This window comes from Chenopodium quinoa, unplaced genomic scaffold, assembly GCF_001683475.1.
Source record: "Chenopodium quinoa cultivar QQ74 unplaced genomic scaffold, ASM168347v1, whole genome shotgun sequence".
NCBI lineage: Eukaryota > Viridiplantae > Streptophyta > Magnoliopsida > Caryophyllales > Amaranthaceae > Chenopodium > Chenopodium quinoa.
In genome coordinates, this window is record NW_018743850.1 from 2612727 (window position 1) to 2628458 (window position 15732).

At 35.6% G+C, this 15732-nt stretch overlaps 3 protein-coding genes across 3 annotated transcripts; 2 read left to right on the forward strand and 1 right to left on the reverse strand.

Annotated features, from left to right (window-relative positions):
- The first annotated feature begins 3113 nt into the window (after positions 1-3113).
- Positions 3114-4130, forward strand: LOC110686281 (O-acyltransferase WSD1-like). Its single transcript, XM_021862896.1, has 2 exons — positions 3114-3329; positions 3434-4130. The coding sequence occupies exons 1-2, from the start codon at positions 3114-3116 to the stop codon at positions 4076-4078; spliced, it is 861 nt and encodes a 286-aa protein (XP_021718588.1). The 3' UTR covers positions 4079-4130.
- A 741-nt stretch (positions 4131-4871) lies between these two features.
- On the forward strand, positions 4872-6682 carry LOC110686282. The gene is made up of 4 exons (XM_021862897.1): positions 4872-4892; positions 5050-5394; positions 6000-6137; positions 6536-6682. The coding sequence occupies exons 1-4, from the start codon at positions 4872-4874 to the stop codon at positions 6680-6682; spliced, it is 651 nt and encodes a 216-aa protein (XP_021718589.1).
- A 2731-nt stretch (positions 6683-9413) lies between these two features.
- Positions 9414-10124, reverse strand: LOC110686283. The gene has a single exon (XM_021862898.1). The coding sequence runs from the start codon at positions 10122-10124 to the stop codon at positions 9414-9416; it is 711 nt and encodes a 236-aa protein (XP_021718590.1).
- Positions 10125-15732: the final 5608 nt, after the last annotated feature.

Sequence of the window (15732 nt, forward strand, 5' to 3'; positions counted from 1 at the left end):
TTTTAAAGGGGAAAAGGGTATATAAATTGTAGAGTTTTTTGGGATGGAACGACAATGTCATGCAGTAGCAAAAATTTCGAATTTTGGGGTATACTTTGTCGTCATATATTTCGAGTGTTGTTGCATAATGATTGTTTCAAGATCTCTTCCTCCTATCTACCTCTACGATGGCATTGTGATAGGTTGCAACCTACAATTGATAATCAAGAGATAATAAGAGAAGCCATGATATTGGAGGAAGACTTCGAAAACACAATGACATTAGAGTCGGTAAAGATGATGTACTGTGTCCCCCTAAATCCAAAACAAAGGGACGTCCACCAAAGAAGCGTGAGCAGGGTGGAAAAGAATCATGAAAGAAGAAAACTAAATGTTGTTCTATAAGCAAGCAACCCGGTCATACTAAACCGACCTGTCCTAATAAGGAAAATATATTTTCTTTGATGATACGAATGAAGGTGCTTCTTCTACAACACAAACAAAAAAAAAAAAAAAAAAATGGCAGCTGATCTAGGATTAAATCCTATTTTTACTTTGAAGTTTTAGGTAATACTTCTTTTCCTTTTAGAATTTTCAGATTGTATTTTACCTAATTATTCTTTTCTATTCTTTTTTACAAAAAATTTATATAGACATTTTCTCTTTTGTACTTTGACAGGTGATCTAATTGGAAAATTATTAAAGATGTCTAAAAAAATTTTGAACTACATCAAGATGCGTCATGAAGATGTGAAATGGAGATTTTTATGTACTACTTATTAATAGGTGGTTATTAACTTCTTTTTCTTTTTTTTTTTCTTGAAAGGTGGTGGGATATTAACCAAAAATGTTGATTTTTTGAAGAATGCGGAAAAAAAAATTTGCAGGAGTTTATAATCAATTTATTATATTTAATTTTTCTCTTTAGTATCATGTTAGTGGTTTTTTACTGTCCTTCAAAAGAAATTAGTTTCAATGCATTATTAAATATAGTGTTATGACAATTTATGCTATCAATAATACTACATTAAATGAATCAGTTTTTTAATTCAATAATAATATTAGATTTCGGTGGAATAAGAAAAAGAGCATTAATACTATGAAATTGTTGTCTTTTATGCATAGCCCTTAAGACTATGTATAGCAAAATCCTTAATTTATACATTTCCAAAAAGAATTACCTTGCAATTGAAAAGTAAATTGAGAAATTAGAATAGCCAAAAGTCTTCAAAAAGCTAAAAACCAATCAAATAGCTATTCTTTAAACAAGGTAGATGTTTTTGTAAATTGTAAGGCACTAATAACCCTAGTCTTAAGGACCCGTCTGGTTTATCTCCGAAGTATAGATTCATATCGCTCTCAAATGTATAAATTCATATCGCTCTCTAATATATAGGGACATTGTTGTTACAACAAGACATGTTAGTGTTTATCACAATGTGCATATCTCAGAAATAAATTGGTACAAAGAACAATTATTTGCCGCGATTCATCTGTTGTAACTTGGTAACTTATCCAATATGCAGCAAAATATGCCTCAAATTTATGTTTTTTACACAGCAGAAAAAAAAAGTCACAATCGATACTAGTACAATTTTGAACGGTATGGCTTAATTGTTTGACAACTGGTTCAGCAATTACAAGCTTAATAAAGCTGCTCACCTAGCAAGTTATTGATCAACAGACTTTTCATCGGCAGATTTGGGCACACACAAGCAGCTTGAACTGGAATGACCACAGTACAATGTTTATATATAGTATAGTACTTTCTTTTCTTTTTTTTTTTTTTTTTTTTTTTTGGTAAGTAAGCAATTTTATTACCAAAAGGAAAGAGGGCAAGCCCTCGCCCAAACTACAACAGTTTTAAAGAGCCATACAAACATCACACAAAAAAACGAGGCTAAACAAAAGAACCTAGGAAAGAAAACAGTACACCAAGCAAACCACTACCTAGGAATACAACGTTTAAGATCATAGAGCCATTTACAATGCTCCTTCTTCCATTTACTACTAATAAGCTGCTGAAATCTGTCAGTAATAGAGGTACACAGTCTGTTACAAAGCTTCTTGGGGTCATAAGATTCTTTATCAGATATCAAGAAAAATATGGTAGACTAGCTGATATTTATATCAGTTAATGAAAAAGCCCAATGCAAAAAAATGCATGTTGGGTTTTTGAAACAGTTCAAATATGGAGAACAGCTTTATACCAAAGAGCTTCATTCCTTTCCATCCATATAAAGTAAACAAGTCCTGCCAGCACAGCATAGTATAGTACTTTCAATGGTCTCAGTTGCCAGCATAAATTTCTGTGATAATCATCAACACATCGGCAGATGTACTGGTCCCAGGCAACCTCGTATAACATATCGGTCCCAGGCAACAACTAGTCGTAGCATCAGAGTAAAAGTAGTCGATGACAAATGATGAATATTTAACTAATAAGGAGAAGCATTAGGACTTATCATTCTCTGGTTAACATAAAAACCGAAATACTATATTAGCAATCAAAGTTCGACAAGAAGCTAGTTACTTCGTATAATATATATCTGAGGTTATTACCCTTCGTGTGTAATTTGATCAGCTAATATGAACCTCACAAGCACATTAAAAGCTTAAAACAGCTTTTATACCATTTTAGATGCACAATAGTACTATAATGATCATGAAGGCGGCAAGGCAGTGTCAAGCACGACTAAGAAAACAATAGTAGGTAAAAAATGTAACAAATATGGGTTAGTAAGCTATCAACAAAAATGTAATGCACAAAAAGGAATTCAACTGTCAGGGTTAATTACCTCCCACAAAGTTTGCACTTATGAGTATTGGGTGAGAGTTTCAAGATTTCATCATAGGCAGTAGAGTCAGCATCTGACATGTCGTGGTCCTGCAGCAAGACCATACTCAGCTCCTTTATATTTTTCAAATTTGTTGCTATTGTTTGTGCATTCTGCTACATCTCGTACTTAATTTTTCTCTCAAATCTTCATACTATAATATCAGCTAAGTTGTTTCCCTTCCATCACCACAACATTCAGAGGTTAGAAAACCCGTTCATTGGATTTCGTAGCCTCTCAGCAACAAACTGCAGCATTACCCATTTCCCTACAGAAAAAATCCTTATTGATAAGAGAATGAAGCCACAATTGAAGATAGCAACAAATGGAGGCAAACAGGAAAATGATGAAGCAGAACCAGTATCTCCTACTGGACAATACTTCAACAGCAAAGTGTTGTCTATTTGTATCATTGCCGTTCTGGAAACTGAAGTTCCCGTAAATGAATCTTGTGTAATGCCACAACTTCGAGATGTCTTCCTACCCCTGAACCCCAGATTTTCATCTGTCATGGTAATATCTTCTTCTAGTCTTTTGTTATTCAACTTTAAACAATCACTAACATAAACCTAAACAAAAAAAGTGTCCCTAACTAGTTAATATATGGCTTCTAGCAGGCATCTGACAAGAAAGATGTAAAACAATGGAAGCGAGTGGAAGTGAACCTGCAAGATCATGTTGTTGTCCCTAGCTTCCCTGATGGCTTATCGGTTGAGTCATATACCGATTACTTCGATGAATATCTGACGAAAATCACTGGGGATCAATTACCACAAGATAGGCCTTTATGGGAACTTCACATATTTAAGTACCCAACAAGCAAAGCAGCTAATCATATAATCTTTAAGCTTCACCATTCACTTGGTGACGGCTATTCTCTGATGGGCGCACTTCTGTCCTGCCTGCAAAGAGCAGATAATCCTTCTCTTCCAATAACTTTTCCTTCAACTCAAACAACCAAAAAAATCAAGAACAATAATGCAATGGAGTTCATCAACTGGATGCCAAGAATTATGTCGTCAATCTACAAAGGAGCCTGTGATTTTGGATGGAGTTTTCTTAAAAGTACTTGCAAGGCAGATGATAAGACACCCATCAGATCTGAGAATAAGGGTCTGGGCTTCAACCAAATCAAGATTTCTACTATAGAATTACCCCTAGACCAAATTAAACAGATCAAAACAAAACTAGGCTCAGTAAGTTCTCCTTTTCTCTTCTTGTTATTTTACCCCATTAAAGTATATACTTTTATTTCAGATTAGAAAAAAATGGCTTAATATATAAATTAAATAAAACCAACTATCTATTATAGCATGACCATTGTAAAATGAAGAGAGCTTAGGAAGCTTAAAACACATATCTATACTCCCACCATATAATCATGAATCAACATAATAACAATTGCCCAATATTAACCCGTCTCATGAGGTCTAGATGTATGCAGAACTCATCCATAGTTGATCAGAATGGGTAGAAGCAATCGTAGATAACAAATGTTCAAAGGGATGTTGTGAAAGTCTGTCACTTTTGACCAATCATTTTAATCCTTAAGAATGTAGTAAATTGAATAGTGACAATAAACTGGCTGTCTTATCATAACTAGTTTGGCTACCAACCTATGAAAGTTTTTAGAGCATAAGCAACTCTAAAATATTTCCAAAAGGATTAAACAAGGTGAACAAAAAACAACATAATCAATTCGGAAATTATGAATATGTTTAACTTTAACACATTGGTTGGATGGGGGGAAATGAAGAGAAAGAAAGGGAGGGGGACAAGTCACCTTGTTTGGTTAATGGCTTAAGGGAAGGATGGGGAGGGAGAGGAAGAGATTCATTTTCCCTCTTCTTTTAATAAACACTATCCCTCCAAAATTGGAGAGATTTGGAGGGAAAATGAAGCTCGGCATTCCCCCTCCCTTTCTTTCCCCTTCCCTTCCTCCTATTTCCTTCCCCTTCCTTTCCCTTCTAAATTGTTATCCAAACATGCTGTAAAAGTCACACTTTCTTTCTCCCAAACTCCATAATAAATGTTGTTCTGCAGAAAGGATCATGTATGAAAGGGATATCTGTGCAGGTTAGGAATTATACTAACAAGTTCAGATTTATAAAGACTTTGCTAAAAAACTTCAAGAAAATAACAATCTAACAAAATTAGTATTCCTTAAGTCAGTGAAAGATACGCGTCATTAAAGGGTCATCAGTTCTGACTTTATCGTGTTTACTTCTTGTAGACAGTAAATGACACTGTTGCAGGCATAATATTCCTCGGTGTTCGAAGATACATGCAAGAAACTGACATAGAATCCAGCAATTCGCAATCAACAGCATTGGTGCTTCTCAACACAAGGAACGTTGGAGGTTATATGTCAGTAGAGGAAATGGAAAAAACACATTCATGGGGGAACCAATTTGCATTTTTGCATATAATGATGCCTGAATTAATCAACGATAAAAACTCCAACATTCTGGATTTTATCTATAAAGCACATAACCAAATCATGAGGCTCAGGAATTCACCAGCAGTCTATCTCACCGCTCAGTGCCTAGAGCTTATAAGGAAATGCAGAGGACCTGAGGTACATAAATGACCAAATTTCTTTATGCAGATATATCTCCTTTTACATTCTTCCTGATCACGCTTAGTCTTTGATCTCGATTTAAGTTAAACTGTAAAAGTGAGGTAATGACACACTAAAACTTATTACACACGATGAGACGTGTGTTTGATCATTACTATCTTAAAATGTCTATTAGTAAAATTCCAGAAAATTGATATTATAAAAATATACATTGTGATTAATCCAATAACATACTATACAATAACATTGATTTTTGTTTTATATACAAGTATACAGAAATGAAGTCAAAGCTAATATGTGAAAAGTGCAAAAAATCATAGTGTCACTTAAAAAAACAGAGGGTGTAATTGACAATAGATACCTACATAGTACCAGTGTTCCCTGATTTCCCAAGGCAGTTTAAGGAATCAGTTTGTAGATTATAAATTAAAGGAAGCTATGGTTGATGATAAGGAAGTTGAGAGTTAACATAAAATATTTATCTATTGTCTTAAGCTTGGAGGGTGGTAGTTCCCTAACAAACAAGTATTTTGTTGAAAAAAATTATTGTTTTGACTTGGGAACACCAGGAAATTTTGAAGCATGGTTATATTGTCTTTCAGGCAGTAGCTGAACTCGTCCATAGTACACTGAATAAATCAAGCATGGCAATAACAAACATGATAGGTCCAGTTGAACAAGTGACGTTGGCTGATCATCAAATAAAAGGCATGTACTTCATGGTTGTGGGCAGCCCTCAGGTAAGCAAAGCAAAATGTAGTCATCTAGTCATTCAGACAATGTTATACTTCCAATTTTTTCTCTTCGTGACTTCAAGTATTTAAACCAACTGAAAGACCTTTCCATGTCATTTTGTAAAACAAACCTTCAAAAAAAGAATCTAACTTTCTTTTATCATTGTTACACTGTAACTGTAAGAGTCGACATTATGTAATCTCTCTAATTATTTCATATGAAAACAGCTCAGTTCTCTTACTTACACATTATTTATCTTGATTCTTCACATTTACTATCTGATTAAAAATCTATGCACATAACCAACTATAAAATCTCTATTTGTGTCAGCAATCTATTTCCTGTAATTGACTCTTTAGCTTGCTTTTTCTACCAATAACGGTTCTATGGTTGGGATTTTCAGAGCCTGGTAATAACAATTATGAGTTATGCACAAACTTTGAGGATTGGAATAGGAGCTGAAAAGGGCTTCATAGATTCACAGAGGTTGAACTCGTGCATCAAGAATGCGTTCAACTTAGTATCAGAGGCAGCTACAAAGACCGGATAAGATCATCAAACAACGAAAAATGGTCAACAATGATCTCTAGCCTTTTAAATCAAGAATTAGTTCAACTACTATTTAAAATGTGAGTGTTGGTATGGGATGGATGTGACTCTGCTCAGATATTTCAGTTAGCTATAATCTTTTGGTCATTTATAAAGGTTGTCTTTGTTCATTGCTCAACTTTTATCTATATAAGCTTGTATTTTTAAGAAGGGTATCCATCCTATTCTGGGTTCAAACAAAAATTCTTTCACATTCTTTTTCCCATCCATGAGTCTACACATGAGGCATGCGGGGAAGAAAATGTGAGAAAAACACAACAGTGACTCTAGCATGAAGTAAACGAATAAGGTTATACCCCTACAGTAATCAAATGAAGCATACTCTACCTAGAAATACTTGATGTTGGTTCTTTATGGCTCATGCTACTTAAAAGTAGATTTTCTACTTATATTTCAAATATTTATAAGCTTCCCACAACCTATCTATAGACGATTTTGTTATTTGGAAAGCAGTAGCAGATGTAGTATGGAGCAAATATAATTAGTCCCGCATCACTAACCTTGGTAATACCATGGTTTGATCTTTAAGCAAGCCATAAGTTTGGCCTACTATCAGCTTATCTAAAAACCCCACATGCTAAAAATCCTCAATATACCACAGGGGAAAGACACAAGAAAAACATAAAGCAGCAAACAATGCCAAAGAACCACAATGCTAATCGAATACGATACACAAAGTAAGATGAGTCCAGTAAAATGGCAAACCAAAGATCACCCAAAACAAACTTATGATACAAGATTATCTCCGTGATAAACAAAACTTAAAGTGTAATTTTTGCATTAAAAATGGGTAAAACCGCTACTTGAGGTAGCGATTTTGCCTTAAAACCGCTACTTGAAGTAGAGGTTTTACTCCATGATAAACGAAATTTGTTTATCACGGAGGTTAACCAGGGCAGCCTCCTATCCCCATGCTAGAAACTAACTTTCTTTTTTCCTATACATTCATAAAATTTGGAAATAGAAGGTGCTTCAATTTGCCTAACCAAAATCTTCTAAGCAAATGAATTCTCAAAATGACAGTTTCGTGATACGATGAAATCAGTAATTCAACAATATGACTTCAAAAGCAAGAACTTAACATTTATAAACCCTAACTACAAAGTAAAAATAAAACTTATCAATATCAATCAACAATAGTGCTTTGCAAAATTCAATTCAATACTCAAACATAAAACAAACCCAATTACAGTGTACCAGAGATAAGGTGCGAATTTAGACTTTATCAAGTAGTAATTGATAAAAATAATTTTAAAAAATTTAATCTATAATCGGCAGAACACAATTAAACCATAAAAATATAAAAAAAATCAAGAACAGATAAACATAGTAAACAAGCAATTCAATTGAGAAAACAGAGAAAACAGATTTTAAAGAAACTCATAGGGAGAGATAGAGGATGATTACCTGGCGAAGAAATCCATTGAAGATGAGCTTTGACTTTGAGCCTTGGATCAACATTACCGACGATGATGTCCGTCATTAATGTCTTTATACTCCGTACACTCCCATTTAGAGGGGTCATTTTGGTACATGAGTCGGGTTAGGTAGGTCACATCGGGTAAGGTGTATTTAGAGAATTAGAGTTGAATCATACAAAATTAAGCCAATTGACCAAATTGGTGAGTGAAAAAAAAAAAAAAAAAAGTATTTTTGTCTAAATTGATATTTTGGCTCGAAGCTCGCTCATACTTCCTGATAATATCAGCAATTTTGGAGCATTCCTGTAAAATAGCTCTCGTAAACAGTATACTATCATCTGCAAAAAATAAGTGAGAAATTCTGGGAGCAACCCTACAAACTTTCGCACCATGTATATCTTTTTCCTTAGCCGCCTTATTTAACAAACAAGAAAAAGCATCAGCACACAATAAGAATAGATACGGGGATATAGGGTCGCCTTGTCTCAGCCCCCTCGAAGGTGTGACAGCACCATAAATCTCATTGTTCAGTTTAAAAGAGAAAGCCACCTTCGAAATACAATCCATCACCCTATTGCACCACCCATCGGAGAAACCCAGCTTCCTCATAACTTTCTCCAAAAACATCCATTCCACCCTGTCATAAGCTTTACTCATATCCAACTTCAAAGCCAAAGTCCCCGATCTTCCCTCCCCTCCCCTCTTCATGGCATGAAAAATCTCAAAGGCAACAGTAGCATTGTCTGTTATGAGGCGCCCTGGCATAAAAGCGCTCTGATTTGCAGAAATGATGGTGTTCAGGAAGGGTTTTAGCCTATTAGCTAGAGTCTTCAATATTATCTTATATAGGACATTACAACAACTAATAGGCCTAAAATCCTTCATGTGCTTAGGTTCATAGCATTTTGGAATTAGGACAATACAAGTCTTATTCAACATAGTAATATCAAAATTCCCTTCCCACCAATTTTTAACCATACAGACAATATCATGACCAACAATATGCCAGAATTTTTGAAAAAATAAAGCATGCATACCATCGGGGCCAGGGGCTTTGTTAGGATGCATCTGGAATAAGGCACTCTTCACTTCATCAGCTGTAGGAATTTTATCAAGGCAATGATTCATTTCAATAGTTACTTGTGGCATCACACCTTGCAGCGCCTCTTCTATGTCCGAGGGATTATCAGAGAGGAAAAGGGATTCAAAATAAGATGAAACAGTACTTTTGATTCCCTCCTCATCCTCTCGTCATACGCCCATAGAATCATAAATGCCATCAATCCAATTTCGTACATGTCTGTAACTCGCCTTTTTGTGAAAATAAGCAGTATTTTTATCCCCATCTTTCATCTCATTTGCTCTAGCTCTTGCAAACCAATAAGATTCCTCCATCCTCCTCAACTCGGCAATCTCCTCCGCAAGACTCTCGCACTTCATAAGTGAAGGACCATCCAAGACCGCCTCTTGTGCCTCTCTTAATTCATTTTCACGAGCTTTCAATTTCTTTCTTACATCCCCAAACTTCTTACCAGCCCATGAGGTAAGGGAGCTTGCACATAGAGCCACTTTTTCATGCGGCAGAGCTGCTATATTACCCTTCCATGCCGTATCAACCACTTCTTCACATTCTGCACTAGATAACCACCAAGCTTCAAAACGGTACGGCCTGCTTCTTTTTCCTCTATCAAAAACGACATCAGTATTCATCATTATGGGCGCATGATCAGAAGCTATTCTCACCAAATGTTTAACCTCAAATTGGGGAAAAAGCTGGCACCATGCATCATCCCCTAAGAACCTATCAAGGCGTTCTCGGATTACAGTGTCCATTGTTTTCCCACGTTGCCAGGTAAAAGCACAGCCTTTAAACCCCATGTCTCTCAAGTTGCACGCATCAATGGTCTCCCGAAAATCCTGCATAAGGTGCTCTCTCCTCATTATACCCCCTTCTTTCTCCATAGAGCTGTTAAAAAAGAAAGTAACCTTCACGACAATTTGGTAAAAAATTACTCTCGCGACAATTTGGTAAAAAGAGTTAAGATTTATGCAACAATTTGGTTAAAAAAAAAAAAAAAAAAACCAGGCGACATTTAGACCAAAAAAATCTGCTTCTTTTCGGCAAACTCTTCAAAAGTCCTAATTAAATTGTTTTGTGTTTTTTTAAATTTATTTTTTTCATTTAAAATTCAAAATTATTGTGTCATCTCCTTTTTATTTTGCTAAATTTTGAATTACATAAATTTATTTCCAACCCTTTTTAAAATTAAAAAAATGGTTAATTGTTAATAATGGGTAGGAAAATTAATTGAAAATTAGTATTTAAACCTTTTTTTTTTCCTTCAAATTTTATTTCCCAAGGGTTGGAAATTTAGGTTATACCACGAAAACGATAGCAATAGCAAGAAGTTTATTAAAAATTTTGAATTTTTAGGCTTAATTGTCACCTGTGAGTTTTTTTTTTTATTTTACCAAATTGTCGCTTAAGGTTAAGTTTTTTTACCAATTTGATGCTAAGTTTAGTTTTTTTTTTTTTTTTTTTTTTTACCAATCTAGTCAATTGTCCTACAAAATTAAAGCCTGCATTTAGTTTGGTTAATTTAAAATTGAATCATGCCAAATTAACGCATTCGTTTAAAATTCAAATTTATACATGATTAGTGACATGAAAAACCGGTTAATTATTTTAAAAAACAAATAATATTATTCATGTGTCTTTGGTTGGCTAAGGTTGGTTTTTTTAGGGTGGGGGAAGAGTTTAGGGCGGTTTTGGGGTGTAGAAAGGGAGTCGGGGGTAGGGGAAGGGATGAGGAGTCGATTTTGGAGTGAGGGAAAGGAGAGGAGCCAATTTTCGTGGTGGGGGAAAGGAAAGGTGGCCGACTTTCATGGTGGGGGAAAGGTGGGGGAGCGTTTTGGGGTAGGGGGAAGGGGGGTTGTTTTCGTGGTAGGGGAGGGGTGGTTTTCGAGGTAAGGGGAAAGTGAGAGGGGTTGGTTTTAGCGTAGGGTAAAAGGAGGGGGTGGTTTCCAGGTGGGAGAAAAGGAGGGGCAGGTTCTGATGGTCGACCTCGGTAAGGGGGTTGTTTTCGATGGTAGGGTTGGGGAAGGGGGGTCATTTTAGGGATTGGTGCTAGGGTGGGGGGTTGGACGTCGACAATGGGGATAGTTTCTTGTTAATGTTTAGATTTTGGTTTTTTTTTTTTGCTCTTTTTTTACCAATAGATTAGTGGCATGTGTCTAATGACCTATTATAACAGGCTTGATAACTGTGAGCCCTGATAAAAGTCAATCCTCCTAAAATTGACATTATTCAATAATAAACCAATGTTGGGATTAATTAAAGTACCGCAAAAGTTGGTATTATTTAAACCAATTTTTCTAAAATATACAATACTCCCACCGTTTCTTGAGTTCTACTCAATGACTAAAGCTATGCAAACAAAATAAAATGTATGGGTACATTTTATTTAATCTAATAATTAAACTCAATAAAGTGGGGTTATACATAATTGAAAAAAAAAAGTTGTCATTATAAGAATAAAGTAAAAGTAAGTAGAATTTAGGAAAACATATGAAAACGAAAAATATGTAGAACTAGGAAACAGAGGAAGTATACTGTAATATCCCGTATTTTTATACGTATTTTAATTTAAATAAGTATTTCTTAAAGTATTTAAATAATTCGAAATGAATTATTTATGGTTTTTCATTAATTTAAAAAGAATTATTTTAATTAAAAGTTTATTTTTAATAATCTTGAAAATATTTTATTTCAAGATTTGGAAATATTGGGGCATATTATTTTGTAAAAGGAAATATTTAAGTCAATGTGTTTTTAAAGAAAGTCAAAATACTAGTTTGACTAGGAAAGGGATCATTAAAGGTAGTAAAGGAATTTTAAGTAGGAGGGTTATTGAGAGAGAGTATAAATACCCACCATATGCCCAAGGTGGAGTGCACCCAAAGGTAAACTCTCTCTCTCCTCTTATTTTCTTTTCCCCTTAATTTTTCCCCTTCCCCTTTATTTTATCTTTGCTTCAATCACCACCCACACACCACCACACACGTCGGCCACCATCACACGCCGTCGGCCACCACTGCAACCACCAGCAGGCGCGCGGCAACAGCCCTGCTGTGGTGTCGATGCTGCGGTATTCGAAAAAAAATTATTCTTTTTGATTTTTAATTAAATCTACCCTTAATCTAATTATTGTTTTGGTTTTTGTGATGTTTTTTATGATGTTTGATTTTAAGTATGAAGTATATAAATTTTCAGATTTGGTTTTTAATTAAAAAGCCCCAAATTATAAACCCTAGGTTTCTAAGTTTATGTATATTGATGGAAATTGTTAATGGATGATTTAAATTATTGAAATAAGTGTTTTCTTGAAAGGATTTTTAATTACACATTAATTGGGAATAAAAGTAAGGGTTTTAAATTAAATTTTAGCTTGTTTTAGAGAGTCTATGAGTGATTTAAAGAGTGTATATATTGCTGGAAATTTAGGTGGAATAGGTGTTAATGCCTCTTTGTAATTTTGGTTTGTAGGAGACTTTCAAGTGAGTGATTTTATTTAGTCGTGGCGATTTTGAGATCATATTCAATGTACGTTCGCATACGTGGTAATTATTTGAATATGTCGTAGAAGCATGCTAGGCTTTGTTTAATTAATTCCAAGTAGTATCATGATAGGTACGGTGTTGGTTGGAATTTGTTGATTGGATTGATGTTGGTAAATGATTTGTGATGTATGAATTATTTGTGATGAATTGGTGATTGGAATTAATTATGTTGGCATGTTGATTATGAACCACACTTTTATTATTGGCATGATAGGGAGCATGTTTAATTAAACTAAATGTTTAATTTGGTTTGGAATATGAAAAGGAAATTTTATTATGGTTCATATAATTTTTAGGAAAAATTGCTTTAAATAATACGAACTTTACCCCGTCCGCTAAAAACAAGTTGAACTTTTGTTTATTTCAGAATAATACGAACTTTGGGGGGTGTACGCTTTAAACAGGTTATTTACCTACAACCTGAGTAACCGGTTAATTTTTTTTTTCTTTTTAATAAATTCATTTAACAATGTAATTAAGATTGTAATTAATCTTAATAACAACTTTAATTATGATTTTATTAATAATTAAATAAAAAAAACTTTAAATTAAAAAAAAAAAAACCCCTAACCAAGCCCCCCGGAAACCACCCCTAAACAACCCCCCACCCCACTTGACTACCTCCCCCACCAGAAACCATCCCCCTCCCAAGCCCCCATCCCTGTTTCCAACCCCCACTCCCCTCCTCGTCCCCGTTTCCGGCCCCCTCCCCTTCTCGTCCCCGATTCCGACCGCCCTCCTTTCCCCATCTTAGATTCCGGCACCCCCTCCCTTTCACGCAAGATGAGTTTCGTTTTCCGGCATGTGGGGGTTCGGTTTCGGGTTTGGGTTTGGATGCTTTGGTTGTGGGTTTTAGGTATGTGGGGCGCCGGATCGCAATGGAGGAAAGGGTGGGGGGGTCATTTTCGGGAAGGGGAAGGGGAAGGGGAGGGGATTCGTTCAAGGGTGGTGGGTAGGTGTCAGGAAGGGAAGGGTAGGGGTACAGGATGGGCTGGGTGGTCAGGGTGGGTTGGCCGATGTGAGGGAGGGGCATGGGGCGGCGGTAGGGGGTGGTGGCTAGGTTGGATAGTCGGAGGGGGGAGGCTGGCAGGGTGGCTGGGTAGGGGGGAGGATTTTTTTTAATATTATTACCTATTAAAAAATAAAAATATTAAATAAAAAAACAAATTAAATTTTTTAACCCAATTAAACATTGACACGTATCCCATATACCTATTAATCAAGTCAACAACAGGTCATAACCTGTTTAAAGCGGACACCCCCCAAAGTTCGTATTATTCTGAAATAAACAAAAATTCAACTTGTTTTTAGCGGACGGGGTAAAGTTCGTATTATTTAAAGCAATTTTTCCTAATTTTTATTGATGCTATAAGCATGATGAAGGAGCTATTTAAGTGTCTTAGTACATAAGAATAAATTATATTGCGGTGCTTATGTGCACTTAAGGTGTTTCTAACACCGAGCGGGATAAGATTTGCGGTGCATTATGCGTTTAAGATGTCTTTGACACCGAGGTAGATTAAAAAGGGTTCAACAATTAAATTTATGTGGTCACTAATTATTCAAGAATTAAATTGGTATGTTTGATTGCTTGAATGATTTATTATGATTGATTGTGTTATGGTTTAGAGTCATCACCAAGTATAATAATATGTAAACAACATAAAGAGAAAGAGATTGCGCACCAAAACTCTTGGAGCGTATATACCTTGAGTATGAACATATGGGGGGAGTTATGGGGTTTTATAATTAACCATGACTTCTACTGGGAGTACAGGACGCTGTATTTTCCTTTTTTTATATATGCGCAGGATGTCTAGTCACTTTATGTGACATTTGTCTACCCGGTTAGCTCCCAGTGTAGTTTACCTCAATTTATTTGACGCAGGGATTTGGTGAGAAACCCGTTCGATGCGTAATCAAATTAAATAAGCAATTTAGTTATTTATTTATTTATTGGTTGGTTGTGTTGTATGTTGTATGCTTATAAACAGGTGTAACAAGGTAAGTTGTGTGTTGATAGGATGAAAGCATGTTAGTGTGTTTTAGTTACGCTTATGTACTCAGAATTGTTGATTGTGTGTGTTGTATGTTTGTTTGAACTTGTCTTTACCTTGGCCCTACGACGACCCATTTCTAATGGCGAGTAGTGGGGACAAGTAGAGAGAAGCTTTTCAGGTGATAAGCCGTGCTTTGTGCATGTTTGTTGTCTTCTTTTTAGTTGTTTTTATTAGTCTTGTTTAGTATTTTAGTCCATTTTGGTTTGATTTGGTTTAGTTTCGATGATTCGATGCTTTTATGGGTAGTTTCGTTGTTTTTGATGTATTTCAGGATTAACGAAGCAAATATGGAGATTTTTATGAAGTCATGAGACTAAACTGAGGCCCATGGACTTTCACGAAACTCGTTGGTCGAAGAACGAGTCATTTAGGCCTTTTTGGAGTCAAGCACGACCATGTTTAAGAGAGGCACGCCCATGTATTGTTGAAGAAAGAAAGAATAAGTAATCTGGAAGCTAGGCACGTCCGTGCCCAATTTAGGCACGTCCGTGCCTAGGCCTCAGAAACTGAAGAAAACTCTCTGGAAGTGAGGCACGTCCGTGCCCCTGCTGCTACCTCCGAATTTGCATATGAGGCACGTCTATGCCCAATATAGGCACGTCCGTGTCTGGAGTCCAGAAGATGAGAAGAATTTCACTCGAAGCGAAGCACGTCCGTGCCCAATATAGGCACGTCCGTGCCTCTTAGGAAGATTACGCGCTAAACTTTCTTTTGTTTTCTTATCTTTTTGTTGGGAGTATAAATACCCCAAAACTTTATTATTTTGGGGGATCGAGTATTTTCTTTTTAGACCTAGTTCTCTCTAAAACTCTTACGTTGCTTTTGTAATTCAAGATTCAAGTTCTACTTTTGCAATTTTCATTTATTTCAAGATTCGATATTTTCCTTTC

Bases quoted from the DNA above. Each gene is read 5' to 3' on its own strand.
- LOC110686281 (XM_021862896.1), top strand. From the start codon at position 3,114: ATGAAGCCACAATTGAAGATAGCAACAAATGGAGGCAAACAGGAAAAT. The intron at 3,330-3,433 runs GTAATATCTTCT...GGCTTCTAGCAG, and splicing joins CCAGATTTTCATCTGTCATG to GCATCTGACAAGAAAGATGT.
- LOC110686282 (XM_021862897.1), top strand. From the start codon at position 4,872: ATGAAAGGGATATCTGTGCAG. The intron at 4,893-5,049 runs GTTAGGAATTAT...TACTTCTTGTAG, and splicing joins TGAAAGGGATATCTGTGCAG to ACAGTAAATGACACTGTTGC. The intron at 6,138-6,535 runs GTAAGCAAAGCA...TGGGATTTTCAG, and splicing joins TGGTTGTGGGCAGCCCTCAG to AGCCTGGTAATAACAATTAT.
- LOC110686283 (XM_021862898.1), bottom strand. From the start codon at position 10,124: ATGGAGAAAGAAGGGGGTATAATGAGGAGAGAGCACCTTATGCAGGAT.